At 40.9% G+C, this 15519-nt stretch overlaps 1 protein-coding gene across 1 annotated transcript in view; it reads left to right on the top strand.

Moving 5' to 3' along the window:
• The window catches only part of LOC124722691, a 321460-nt gene that overhangs the window by 185309 nt on the left and 120632 nt on the right, over nt 1-15519 (top strand). The window contains exon 8 of the mRNA XM_047247831.1: nt 11551-11846. Coding sequence (XP_047103787.1) covers nt 11551-11846 — 296 coding nt within the window. The remainder of the gene's footprint in view (nt 1-11550; nt 11847-15519) is intronic.

The raw sequence follows: 15519 nt of genomic DNA, 5'->3' as shown, positions 1-15519 counted from the left end.
CTCCTTCCTTCCAAACTTCACAGAAGCTCTCATTCTAGAAACATCCACCAGACTGTGGCTAAGCCATGTCTCCACAATATCCTTTCTTCCAGGAGTGCTAGTTCTGCAAGGTTCGCAGGAGAGCTTTTGTGAAGTTTGGAAGGTAGGAGACGAGCCACTGGTGGAATTAAGGCTGTGGGGACGGGTTGTGTGTCATGCTTGGGTAGGTCAGTGGTAGAGCACTAGCCCACCAAAGGCAAAGGTCCCGAGTTCGAGTCTTGGTCCGGCACACAGTTTTAATCTGCCAGAAAGTTTCATATCAGCACACACTCCACTGTAGAGTGAAAATTTCATTCTATTCTTTAAATAATTTTTCAACTTTCTTTTCTTCCATTTTTCCTCCAACTTTAAACATTTCTTGTGAAACACAATTACCTCCCAGTGTGTTTCTTGCCTTCACAACACAAATAGCTTTATAGGCCTCACATGTAACTACTTCAGGAATGTTATTATTCTCATTAATAACTATTTGATTTTCTAACAATGTGCTACTTACTGTAAAGATGACATCTCAAGTTGCAGGCAGGCACAATTAAGAAACTTACACATAAGCTTTTGGCCACAGCCTTCATCTGTTCCCCAGGTGGCCACCTGTATGGGAGTTGTTATGAATCACAGTGACTACCTGGTGTAAGGCCACTGCCAATTCTCTGATTCCACCACCCATAAACTCTGCCAGATCGATACCATCCCAGAAATCCAACACAACCTCCAGTCCCTGCTTAAAGCCTTAGGCCGTTCCCAGAACCTCTCCCCTGAATCTATTTTCCTCCTCACCCCTCTGACACCCCAAAACCACCTTCTACGTGCTCCCCAATATCCACAAGTTCTACAATCCTGAATTCCTCTGTGCATTTGATTATTGTGCCCCAACAGAAATAATTTTGGCCCTCATTGACCAACACCTCCAATCAGTTGTCCATAATCTAGTCTCCTATATCAAAGATAATGACCACTTCCTTCACCAACTCTCCACCATCCCCCTTTGTTTACCTTGTAGATCCCTTACCATCACTGCTGATGTCATGTCCCTATATACAAACACCCCTCATGCCCATGATCTTACTGCTATTGAACACTACCTTTTTCAACATCCTTCAGACTCCAAACTCACAACCTCGTTCCTCCTACACCTTACTAACTTTATCCTGTCTCCATAACTACCTCTCCCTTGAAGAGAAGGCATACAAACAAACCTGTGGCACAGCCATGGACACCCACATGGCACCGCCCTATGCCAACCTGTTTATGGACCATCTAGAGGAAACTAGTCTGGTTCATGTTCTTGATGATATCTTCGTTATTATCTTCATGATCTTGACTGAGGTCCAAGACACACTATCTCATTCCTTCAAACCTCAAAACGTCTCCCTTCTGCTACACCTGGTTCACCTCAATCCAGCATGTCACCTTCCTAGACATTGACCATCTCCTCTCTGATGGCTCCACCCACACCTCTGCCCACAGTAAACCCCACCTGCAGTGACAAGAACTCCCTCACCCAGTGTCTCATCAAGGCCTTCACAGACAGGCACTATCCTCCAAACATAGTTCACAAACAGATCTCCCATGCCATTTCCCCTCCTACCCCCTGCCCCCCCCCCCCTCCAAGAACCGGCCACAAAGGAGTGCTCTGTTCATCATCCAATACCACCCTGGACTGAAACAGAGCTCTGATTACGTATTATCATGCCCTGAAATGAGGGACATCGTACCCAAGATCTTCCCATCTCTCCTAAAGTGATGTTCCGTTGCCTTCCCAACCTTCCAACATCCTAATCCATCCCTATGCCATTCCCAGCCCCAACCCCTAAGCCACAAGGATCATATCCCTGTGGATGTCCCAAATGCAAGACCTACTCAGTTCACCCACCCAGTGCTTCCTATTCCAGTCCTGTCGCAGGTTTATCCTGCCCCATCAGGGGCTGGGCTGCCTGTGTAAACAACAATGTCATTTAGCAGAACTGGTGCAGTCATTGCACAATTTTTTAATATTGTTATGACTTCCATCCAGTTGTCCGCAAGGATGAATGGCCACCACCAAGCTGTGGCCAAGAGCAGAGTAGACCAACCTGTGGCAAAACATGCATCCAAACAGTAATTTCAATGGCAGCTTTACAGCCCAAGGCATCTGGATCCTCCCCTCCACCACTAGCTTTTCTGAACTACACAGATGGGAGTTATCCGTAGAACACATCCTCTGCTCCTGTAATTATCCCGGCCTCAACCTACAGTAACATACTGTGTCCCCACACCTTCTGTCCTATCACCTCCTCCCCATTCTCATCTCCCACACTCTTTGTTTGCCACTCTCTGCCAACACACCCACGCATGTATCCGCACTCCTCTCCTTTTTCGCTCAATTTTCCCCACCTTCCTGCCCCACAACATCCTGATGCTGCTCCTGTTATCTTTCTAGTCTCAGCACACTTTTCCAGACAGCACTCCTCTCTCCCCCAATCCCTCACCCCCTGCCCGTACATTCCTATCCCTTGCCCTTCCTTGCCCGCCTCCATATTACTGCTCCCATCCCATGCGATGCATTCTGGCCTGAGCTGCCGAAAGCTTATGGTGTGTTTTGTGTGTCCTTTACAGTAAATAGAAATCTGTTTTTTTCGTACATTGTTGATATTCTATTTTCTATTTGTTGTTTTTTGATTGTGTTCAAGGTATATATGTGGTTCCTCTTGGCAAATTTCACACGTGTAAGTGTTCCACCATTCATAGTAATATATCCAGCTTCACCACTGAAAAATCATTCTTTAGTTTCTTTTGTTTTTTCATAAAACATGTCTTTTTTTCCTGTCTGAGATTAATTCAGGAACAGCAATACAGTTTTTAATTTTATTGTTTGAAATAAAGACTACACTTAAAATTTCCTCACTGCTCTATTCCTTGATAGTAAAATAAGAGGTTCATTCAATAAGTAATTCAACACATCTTTCTTTCATAAGCAGCTTGGTTTTATTCAGGATTCCAGTACAACATATCCTTCCCCACTCTTTTGGCTACAAAACCCTATTTTTCAACGAAATCTCCATTCAATGTGATGGCCTTATGCCATCTTACTGGAAGGGTCTGTATGCCTGTATGGTACCACTCTACTAGTTGACGTCAGAGCCAACATCTTGCTGTATAAATAACTGCCCCATCATCCACATATTGCTTCCCATGCAGTGCATCCTTCATTAGCCCTTGCATTGTCATGGATAAATAGTGGTTTGTTAGGGTTTATGTGACAACGAACACATTGCAGTCGTTACTTCAGTTTCCTGAGATTAGCTTAATAGCCTTCAGAATTGACCATTGCAGCACGAGGCAGGACATCAATCAGAATAATCTCGTCACGAGTCCCAGAAGACTGTTACCATGACTTAACCAGCTGTGGGTGTGGCTCTGAACTTTTACGCCAGAGGAGAGGTGGTGTAGCAACACACCATCCATGGTTTGCTGTTTTGTTTCCAGTTCGAAGTAATGAGAACCCATGTTTCATCGCCTATGACAGTGTGTGACAAAACATTTTCATGATCAGCCCCATAATGTGCAAACAGTTCCACACAGATGGTCTGTGGTTGCTCTTTATGTATGGTCTTCTGTTACACGGCAAGGAATGCAGCGGGCACACACCTCTGAACACTACACCTGGTGGATGAGTGTGACAGCAATACCAATATAGATATCAAGCTGAGTAGTGAGGTGTGCGATTGTGATCCATTGATCACCTCAAATGAGTGTGTCCACATATTCCGGCATTGCTAGAGTTACAGCTGTGTGCAGCTGGCTAGACTCAGGGAGGTGGACAGGTTTGTGCACCTTGTTGCTATGAAAACAGGCACCTTGCCCAGTGAATCACCGTGCTTTTGTTCACTACCAGGTCCTATGGTTTGCCGCCAAAAGAAACTCAATGGTAGCTCTCTGTTGGAATGCACCTCCATTATAGATGCCATTTTGAAGGCACTGCCACCTATCGGCACTTCATGAAACTATAGGGGCCAAAAGCAGGAATCTTCCATGATGGTCCACAGCAAATTCTGCATTTCTTCAATTGATATTGACTAAAAATAAAAGTGTTGCATTACTTATTGAACACCTCTCATATGTGACACGATTTTAAGTCTAATTGATCTTTGTTTTTTGCCATACTTTTGATAATCAGTTTTTCTTCATCTAATTCCTCTTTGAACTCCACTACCTTATTTTGTAAAGCCTTATCGCTACTTTATTTAGGAAGCACCTGTAAACTTTAACATAAGTAGATGTTTCACTAAACTTTGCCATTGTCTAGCAAATCCAATTTTGGCATAAACCATGAAAAGTTTATTGTCCCTAAATACAAGTTGTAGAAACAAGTGGGTACCTAAGGTCCATATTGTTTTCATTTTAACAAAATGTAGTGTAACAAAGTGTTAAGTGCATAAATAGTAGGATATAGCCAATGACCAAAGCCAGGGTATTTGTGCTCTTGGTTCACTGCTTCCAATGTTCTTTTGCATGGATTGGAATGTTAACATCCAAGAATCTTGTCTGTGATAGTGGGACCTGTGGAAACCCTGTCCATGCTAGACTAAGATGGCGTAACCTGAAGGTATTTGGCAAGACATTGAACAGTGCCATCTGTTTTGACGTAGCAGTCTTAGGCCAGAACTGAGATCCTTTGAAGCTCAGTGCCTGGGATGAATACAACTAGTTCACATGCTGGTAACCTGCTGCCAAAGCCCTGAAGTCTCCAGTTAGTGTCATCATTTAGCAGATAGGCAGTCCTTGTATGGCTTGTTACACATTCAAATCTACTCTGGGGAGTTACAAACTCACCATGCTGATGACAACTTGAGTGGATAAGCAGTCCATATATATTTGTTCCTGACATCTGTCATGATGGTTACCATATTTATATTAGCAGCTTCACAGTGTAGACATCTTGATCTGACATAGGAGTCTACTCTTCTTGGTTCTCTTAATCCTCACTGCAACATTAACTAGAACATTCATTATGTGTAAACTTTCTTTGTTTCCTTATATGCACAAAAAATATTCAGTGTTGTGAGTTTATTCTGACAGTATTATTCCTGTTTGAAATTCTGAAGTTGAGCTTGCGTCTACCACTTTCCATCTGCTTCTGGCTTACTCTTCACCTTTATTAGTTTGCCTAAAATGCATGTTACGCAACGAAAGTTCCTGTGTGGTCCTGCCCACTTGTTGCTTATGGGGTACCTAAGGGATGCTGTGTTCTCAGAATGCTATACAACAATTCAAGCAAATAACATTAGTAATTTATTACAAATAAGAAGACCAACGATACTTAACTGGGAATTTACAGTGGTGTCCCAAGTGATGTGTGACATACAACATAAATCAGAGTCCTTTGTTATACAGGGTGTTACAAAAAGGTACAGCCAAACTTTCAGGAAACATTCCTCACACACAAATAAAGAAAAGGTGTTATGTGGACATGTGTCCGGAAATGCTTAATTTCCATGTTAGAGGTTATTTTAGTTTCGTCAGTATGTGCTGTACTTCCTCGATTTTCTGCCAGTTGGCCCAATTGAAGGAAGGTAATGTTGACTTCGGTGCTTGTGTTGACATGGGACTCACTGCTCTACAGTACTAGCATCAAGCACATCAGTACGTAGCATCAACAGGTTAGTGTTCATCACGAACGTGGTTTTGCAGTCAGTGCAGTGTTTACAAATGCGGAGTTGGCAGATGCCCATTTGATGTATGGATTAGCACGGGGCAATAGCCGTGGCGCGGTACGTTTGTATCGAGACAGATTTCCAGAATGAAGGTGTCCCAACAGGAAGACGTTCGAAGCAATTGATCGGCGTCTTAGGGAGCGCGGAACATACCAGCCTATGACTCGCGACTGGGGAAGACCTAGAACGACGAGGACACATGGAATGGACGAGGTAATTCTTCGTGCAATTGACGATAACCCTAATGTCAGCGTCAGAGAAGTTGCTGCTGTACAAGGTAACGTTGATCACGTCACTGTATGGAGAGTGCTACGGGAGAACCAGTTGTTTCCGTACCATGTACAGCATGTGCAGGCACTATCAGCAGCTGATTGGCCTCCACGGGTACACTTCTGCGAATGGTTCATCCAACAATGTGTCAATCCTCATTTCAGTGCAAATGTTCTCTTTACGGATGAGGCTTCATTCCAACGTGATCAAATTGTAAATTTTCACGATCAACATGTGTGGGCTGACGAGAATCCGCACGCAATTGTGCAATCACGTCATCAACACAGATTTTCTGTGAACGTTTGGGCAGGCATTGTTGGTGATGTCTTGATTGGGCCCCATGTTCTTCCACCTACACTCAATGGAGCACGTTATCATGATTTCATACGGGATACTCTACCTGTGCTGCTGGAACATGTGCCTTTACAAGTACGACACAACATGTGGTTCATGCACGATGGAGCTCCTGCACATTTCAGTCGAAGTGTCCGTACACTTCTCAACAACAGATTCGGTGACTGATGGATTGGTAGAGGCGAACCAATTCCATGGCCTCCACGCTCTCCTGACCTCAACCCTCTTGACTTTCATTTATGGGGGCATTTGAAAGCTCTTGTCTACGCAATCCCGGTACCAAATGTAGAGACTCTTCATGCTCGTATTGTGGACGGCTGTGATACAATACGCCATTCTCCAGGGCTGCATCAGCGCATCAGGGATTCCGTGCGACGGAGGGTGGATGCATGTATCCTCGCTAACGGAGAACATTTTGAACATTTCCTGTAACAAAGTGTTTGAAGTCACGCTGGTACGTTCTGTTGCTGTGTGTTTCCATTCCATGATTAATGTGATTTGAAGAGAAGTAATAAAATGAGCTCTAACATGGAAAGTAAGCGTTTCCGGACACATGTCCACATAACATATTTTCTTTCTTTGTGTGTGAGGAATGTTTCCTGAAAGTTTGACCGTACCTTTTTGTAACACCCTGTATACGAGTGTTCTCTGCTAGGCCTATCCGTATACTGTCCGAATACTGAGCAGCCGAGGCAGGCAGGAACGGCGCTTATATTCTCCTCTTGTAGAGGCCGCTCCTGTCGTGGTGTGGTCCTAATCAGTGCACAGTTTGCCAATATCCTTTCGCCACCATCTCTTCTCCTGCATTCTTCATATTCGTTCCGGTGCTTGTGGCTACACCAGAACAGTTCCATTCACTGTTTCTGAGAAAAAGTGTAGTTGAGGAAAGTCTGAGGCATCCCATAAGGTTTGCGACATTGACAAATTTATTCACGTGTAGCTAAAAGCAACGGTGACTGCAGGTGTACTTTTTCCAGATCTGTAATGAAGACTCTTGCCATGCAGCAATAAATACCACTGTATTATTTTATTCATGGCTGTAATTTTCAGCAACTTTAGTATTTATTAAGAAAATTCAGTCTTCAGTTTTAAATAAAAATATATTACCAAATGATGACTGAATTTTATTCTGAGCAGTTTTGTACCATTCCCTTTGTGGGCCATAGTGTGTTAAAGAATTGAAGTATAAGATATATGTTAGCTGCTTAATTTTGTCACTGAAGATGGCAATTTTACTTGGTATAAACATTGTAGATATTGTTGTAGAAACTCCACAATGTACCTATTTACCCAAATCTAAGCCACACCCGAAAAATGAGACTCGAAATTCAAGACGGACAAGTTACTTCATTCGAACATGAGACACAAATTAGATAGATATCGCTACAGTAGTAGGGTTCGAGTCATAAGCTTAGTCAAGCTTAAGCAAGATTATTTTGTAGATTAATTTACTCTTTCAAACATTTAAAACCACATAACTTTTTGCACAGAATTTATAATCACAGAAGATTTAAAAATCAATACTAGAAGTCAGTTGTGATGCTTCTTTCTGACTGTATCACTATCCTGCATTAGAATAATACGAATGTAAACATTACATGTTATGTATATTCTTTCGCATTTGCTGTTGTCTCAGTCAAGTTTGTTAGGCAGACAGAATTTAAATGAGGTAACAGCTAACATGGAAGAATACATGATGTAACATTTATATTCTTCTTAACCTCGTGGTGAAGATTTGTAGGAACCATCTCTTATAGGGTAGGAAAACATCCAAGACGCAGCTTCAACCATATGGATGTACACACAGGATTTTTTGTGGTAGACTTCAAATGTATGACTAGCAACACTTAATGAATGAAAATAACTTAGAAATTAAAAGTAGAAACATAAAAGAAAATTTTATTAAATTCATTGTACAAATTTTACAAAAATGTTTGAAATATCAACTGGATAATTCTGAATCACTATCACTCAATTCCTTGTTGCTCAGTTCTTCATACAGAAAATCATCCTCCATACCATCTAATGCATTGGATATCAAACATGTCTGATTTGACATGCTTCATCAGTCCATTGACAAAGTTGCGCATTTTACATATGCTGTTGGTGTCAGTTGTCTGTCATTTTTCGAGAGCCAGTCCATGTACATATGTTTAAGCTTCTCCTAAAATGGTTTATTCAAACAGACGTTAAGTGGTTGCAGAATTGACATCAACCTGCCTGAAATTACTGTCAGTTCTGGTTTGCTATCTAATAATTTTCGTTGTACTGCAGGTATTGTATGGCCTGCATATGCATCTAACACCAGCAGACGGTGTAAACCAAGCATTGCACCAGGACGACGATTCCATACAAGCTTGTTCCATGCCAGCATAATATCCTCCAAAAACCACCCACTTTAGTTTGTTTATGCAATTGCAATATTTGTCAACACTTCCAATTTCAGTAAAGTCTTCGTTTGAAAACTACAAATGGGGGTAATTTATGCCCATCTACTGTGCAAGTAAGCATGATGGACATCTTCTGTTTCTCACCCCCTGATATAAAAATACTTATTGCTTTCTTTCTTCTGGAATCGACCGTATAATTCGATAGCGTGTCAAAATAGTTGGGAGTTTGGTCAGCATTTCTTATCAGGCCAAGAAGGTACTGGTTTTCAGTGTGCCCCACCTGATTATGACGCACTGAAATTCCACAAGTTTTTCTTCATAATTTTTGGCAGCTTCTCTACAACTAAAGTTTACCTCCAAAGTGAAAAATCCCAGTGCTCCATAAAAAGACCAATTCAGTTGTGGCTAGCCTTAAAATTTTTGATTTTTTGCACTTGAGCAATTTCATGTGCCTTAATTTTTAAAATTTCAGTGTTAATTTCTGCCACTGTTCCATAACAAACTCATTTGAAATTGCTTCAAGTGACGATGCTGGCCACATTTTCGCCCACTAAAGGCCTTCCTGATAGTGGAACATTAAAATAATTTGTCTCTTTGCAGTTGCCATGTTCTGGAACATTAAAATAATTTGTCTCTTTGCAGTTGCCATGTTCTGATGTTACACTCATCAATCCCATATTCCAGCATGATTAGAACTTCTTTTGGCAAAAGAAATAACTTCCTTCTTCAAGTTGGCGCTATAATGAATGCGCTTCATTATGGTTCACTAACACAAGCACTTCACAATCTTCAATGAAACAATATGGGAATTCAGAATGAGCCACAGCTTACGTGCAACAATTATAAGCCTTATTTATTGTTGATATTCGTGTGAAGAAATTTGTTATTTTTGCCATAAATATTCAAAAGGCTGCTATATTCAAAGATGAACAATACTGACTTTCTTTTTCCTTCGTTGGATGATAAATTAAAATTCAGTGGTTGGAGGGGGGGGGGGGGGGGGGGGGGGAGGTGGGGGGCGTAGCCTCGTCTTCTACCATTCTACCGCTCCCGCCACCCACCCACACACATACACACACTTTTTTTTCCCTTCCAATCTTGTACGGCTGCTAGTGCCATTGTTCAGAATTTCCATTTGCTGCCACTCGATTCTAAGCTCCAGGCGGTTTTTAGGATTAAAAAAAAAAAAAAAAAAAAAGGCTTAGATTTGGGAATTCATGGTAGTTCAGTGTACTGCATTTGCTCTCGATGAGACACTGTCTCAGTGATGACATTCTCCCAGTCTTTTTGAAGGTCATAAGGCTATTTGTTGAAATCTAGTAACTAATATCCACAAAATATGCTCTACAGTTCTCTGTTGATACATGTGGGTTGGGATTAACAATAATATTAAGTTGCTGCATAAGTTCATAGCATTTTTCTTTTAGTTTAATAAATTAAATGATATATGTAACACAGACTTGAATGTTCAGTAGTACATTCTCCTTCACTATTTACAACAGCCTGCCAATGCTGGGGTATGTTTTTGATTTCGAAACTAAAAATCACATGGTTTTCAAGTGAAGAACTCATTAAGCATTTTCATCCGGAATGGAAGTTTCTTGAAGGTTGTTCAAAACTCAACTCTTGTATAGTTGTTTTTTTTCCCCCCCCAGTGTAGCTCCATATGGGAGGGCGTTATCATGGAGTAGCATCAATTCACACACAGTCTTCCTGGTTGTCGTCCTTGAATTTCGTCTGCGAGGCATCTCAGTTGTTGACAGTAGAGGTCAGCAGTGATGGTTATGCCTCGAGGAAGCAATTCGTAGTATATCACACCATCACAGTTCCACCAGATGCATAACATTACCTTTTGTGGATGCGCACTGGTCCTTGTAGCGGGAGTTACTCCCTTGTTCGGGCTCGGTTATTCCATTCTTTTCCTTATATTAGCATAAAGACACCATTTCTCATCACCAATAAAGATACAGGATAGGAATGGTCAGTGTTGTTCATGAACCAAATGATGTCAAGCAAGGAGAGATGCACACCTGACCAGCCACTGATTTTTGCGATTTTGGCGTAGAGCATGTGGTAGCCAGACACTTTATTTTTGAACCTTCCCCATTGCAAGCAAATGTCACACGATGGTGGAATGATCACAGGTCATCACATTTGCCAGTTCTCGAGTGCACTGACATGGATCATTGTGGATTAATGTGTTTACACACTCTTCATCAAGCACTGAATCTCTTCCTGAACGTGCAGAGTAACTAGTGTCAAAAGATCCTCCTTAAGATGAGAAAACCATTTCCTTGCCATAATGTGTCCAATGGCATGATCCCCATACACAGCACAGACGTTTCTTGCTGCCTTTGCTGCTTTCACCCCTTTATTGAATTCAAACAGCAGAATATCTTGAAAATGTTCTGATTTCTCCACTTGGCACTCCATTTTCTAGTGTCCACAGTGCTAATCACTATTTCAAAATGACAGTCAGTAAATAAACCCATAGCAACCAGAATACCAACATGCAAAACAAAAATTCTACGAAATGCAGAAAGTACGTGTTCTACCTCTTGTGTTACCTTAAATTGAAAGTTGCAAATGTTTGCCAGTAAGAGCATAGTGGACCCTAAAAAGTTCTGATCCTTGCTTGAGTAGATGAGATATGTTCTAGCCATGTATTGTACTAATTAATGTACTGGCCGCCATTTGGCTTAGAATATGAAAGAGCTATCTGAAGAGGTTGTATATAAAAAAAATATTAGTTGTCTTTTCTGTCTGAATTACTCTTCCTACATGCTTGAATGTGCTTTCTGCAGTGTGTGGCAGCATGTTGATTGCATGGGAATTGACAGAACAAATATACCAGAAGAATATCTGTGTGAAAAGTGTCAACCACGAAGGGTTGATCGCCATAGAGCTCGGGCTTTGCAGCTACGTAAAAGGGAAGAGTTACTGAACAGTAGCACTTCTGGTGATTCGTCAACTGAAACTACGTCTGATGGTGATGGTGCTGGTGAAGATGACAATGACACTAATGATGATGATGATGACGATGATGGACGTAGTGGTGTTGGCGGTGGCAGCAGTAATGATAATGCCATCAGTAATGATGGTGAGTTTCAGCATTATTTATTATTATTATTATTATTATTACTATTACTATTACTACTACTACTACTACTACTACTGCTGCTACTACTACTACTGCTGCTACTACTACTACTGCTGCTACTACTACTACTACTACTACTACTACTAACAGTGTTACTGGCGCATATAATTATCTTAAAATGATGGATGAAGTTACTTACATGCTTCATATACTGCTTTGCTAAAGATCTTACTTGGTTGATAATTTGAACCTAAGTATTTAGAAATAGTGTATTTTTTGCTGCGTGGTACCAAGCTATTAAAATTTCAGAATATTGAAGCTGTACAGCAATAAAAAATAGACATATGTCATGATCAAACAATAAAGTGATTGACAGTCAAGCCTGGGATGGGGCGATGTCGATTCTAGGTTGTCTGCACGTGCAATATGACTGCCACAGGAACAGCTGTGCATTTCTTCTTTGTATGCATTCATACGCTGCCCGTTAACATGCAGTGTTGGGTTATTTAGCATAGTACTAATAGTGTTACCACTTATCTGTGCATTGTCTCAACTGGTTTAGGACATCCTGTGGCATGAAATAAACATGCTGCATAGAGAAACAATGCGTACAACAAAAAATGTATAACATGTAATTTATTCACATTTGCAAATATGGACAGCCATCAGCTGTATAATGAGATGACGACAATGAAAATTTGTGTTGGATTGGGTCTGGAACCTAGATTTCCCGCACATCTCAAGCAGTCGCCTTACCATTAGGACATCCATACAAGATTCATGGCCAGACCCAAACTTCCATGTCATCAACCATGTGTCTACACCTGCACTCATACATTTCATTGTGTATATTCCTGTACAGGCGATACATTTTTAACTGAAAGTCTATTGCCTGGTGTCAGCAGATAAATATGATGTTGCAGTGCCTGCGCTATTCAGAAGTATGATGCGAAGTTCCATCAGGCGTCCATACACGTCCAAAGGAACTTAACATCATACTTCTGAATAACACAGGTACTGCAATGTTTCATAAAATGTATCACAGTTGTTACACTACCAGCATTAATCCTTGACTGCAGGCAAATGGAACCTGAGAGAACACTATGATATGACAACATTGAACACAACAGAAGTCGTGACCAACATCTTTCTCTGATTAGCTGTTGCTATGCTAGCTCTCCTGTAAACAGCTAGCTGTCAATCACTTTGTTATCATGATCCATGTATAGAAACTTATTATTTATATAATGTTTGTTGGTGAGAAGCAAAAGATACAATCCAGGAAACATATCTTTTGTGTTAATTCAACACATTTGAATAATGTTTGAAAAAATTTGTTCAGATCTGATGCAATGCAAATACAGAAAAATACTACTATAATGACATAGCAGTTCCTCACAACTTAGAATAGTTCACGAAGAGTTAATGAGTTTTCATAATATTTTTTATATTGTATCATGTTTGGTGGAATAGGCAGACATATGCATGTGGAGGCAGACAATCTTCTCTCTCTCTCTCTCTCTCTCTCTCTCTCTCTCTCTCTCCTCCCCCCCTCCCTCCCCCCTCTCCCTCCCCCCTCTCCCTCCCCCCTCCATCCCCCCTCTCCCCCTCCCCTTCCCCCTCCCCCCCTCCATCCCCCCTCTCCCCCTCCCCTTCCCCCTCCCCCTTCTCCCCCTCCCCTTCCCCCCTTGTCCCCTCTCCCCATCCTCCTCCCTCCCCTCTCCACTCTCCCTCTCCCCCCTTGCCCCTCCTCCTCCTCCTCCTCCTCCTCCTCCTCTCCCTCTCCCTCTCCCTGCCCCTCCTGCTCCCTCTTGCTCTTATTTCTTGTAATTGTTTCAGAGGAATCCTTTATACCTGATGAGAAACATTCAGTGGCAGTTGTTTAAAAGTAACTTGAAGGTTATTTGACATATTGGTGTTTTTGTGATGACATTCTTGAATAAATTCTTCATTGAGCTCATGCTGCATTATATTTGTTAGTCCTGAGCTTTCGATTACTTCCTCCATCATCATCATGAGATTACATTTCAGTAGTTTGTTAGGTATTTTAGTTGGTTGAATTATGGCATGAAGACATCACAAAGTTAAGGACCTCTCACATACTGCCAGAGATAATGATGATGTCTATAACTGAAGAACATTGGTAGCGATGCTGATTTTGTTAGATGATGAAAGACTAATTGATTTCTCTGTTGGCGTTCAGCATCAACCACCTGTTTCCATGCATCACAGATAGTGTAGCCACTGTCTCTTTTAAAGTTGTCACACATTTTGATTTCAACAGATTATTTTATGACAGAATGCAAGTAGGTAGATGAGTGGGATAGTATTTTCATTTTATCAAAGATAATCATATGTCTGTTCATTAGACTGTGTTAGACATTACCAGATTTGTTGAAATCGCAATACTTAATATGGCATTGGTTCTCCGTGTAGCATTCCGAAATTGTTCTTATTGTCTGACCAGTGTAACTGCTGCCACATTCACAAGATACATTAAAAACTCCAAGAACACAAAGACAAGTGACGTCTTTTGCTGGATGCAGCATTTCTTCAGTTTTCTTGGTGGGTTGTAAAATGGACTGAATACCATATATGCCTGGTACTCTGTCTTTGTCTCGATCAGTATGGTGGTTCTTTTGGAATATGTTTCTGAGATATCTGCTCTATGACAAGGAACAACTGGATTATGAGATCAAGTCCTGGGGAGACACAGTATTCAATCCATTTTCTAACAGTCCAAGAAAATGAGAGAAGTTGCGCCTAGTAAAAGACAGCCTTGGTCTCAGATTTCCCGTAGTTTATATTATATCTTGTGAATGAGGTGGCAGTTACATTGGTCAGATAATAAGAACAATTTTAGCATGTGCCACAGACAATCAGTGCCATGTTAAATATTATGTGTTCAACAAATCTGCTGTTGCCGAACACAGCCTTCTGAACGAACATGTGATTATACTTGATATAACGAGAATATTATTCACCTACTGGGATTCAGCCATCAAAGACACCATTGAAATCGGAATGTGTGACAACTTTAAAAGGAATAGTGGCTACACCCTTAGTGGTGCATGTAAACAAGTGCTTGATGCTGAACTGCAACAAAAGAATAAGTTTCGTCTTCCACCATCTAACAAAATTAGCATTACTACCACTGTCCTTCAGTCATAGACAGCGACATAATCTCTGTTAGTGTATGTAAGTTCCATGACCTTGTGATGTCTCTGTTACAATTCAGTCTACTGAAACTAATCTCGTGACGATGTTGATGGAGGAATTCATCAGAAGCTTGATATTGACAAATATATCATTGCACGAAATCTGTGAAGGATTTATTCATGAAGGTTATTTGCCGATTACTAAGCAATTAATACTGATATGTCATTTGTTTTATTCAGTCAGCAGTAAGTAAATTAGCTGCAATATGACTATTTTGGCTGTGAAGGTAGTAGTAGTAATGTCTGTTTAGTAGTGTAGCTGTTGCATTAACTTGCACATTTTATTGCTGAACTAGAACTGGAACACTGAGTATCTTGTCATATTTTATGTGATTTTACACTCATAAACAGAATATTTAGATAGAGAATTTTACATTCATTTCATGTGCAGCAGAAAATTAGTTTCAATAAAGTTCGAGTAATCTATCATTACATGATAACAGAAAAAAACTGAA

The sequence above is a fragment of the Schistocerca piceifrons genome, chromosome X (genome assembly GCF_021461385.2).
Source record: "Schistocerca piceifrons isolate TAMUIC-IGC-003096 chromosome X, iqSchPice1.1, whole genome shotgun sequence".
In the NCBI taxonomy this organism is placed as follows: Eukaryota; Metazoa; Arthropoda; class Insecta; order Orthoptera; family Acrididae; genus Schistocerca; species Schistocerca piceifrons.
Note: the sequence above shows the minus strand (reverse complement) of the source record. Positions and strands in the feature narration are given on the sequence as shown.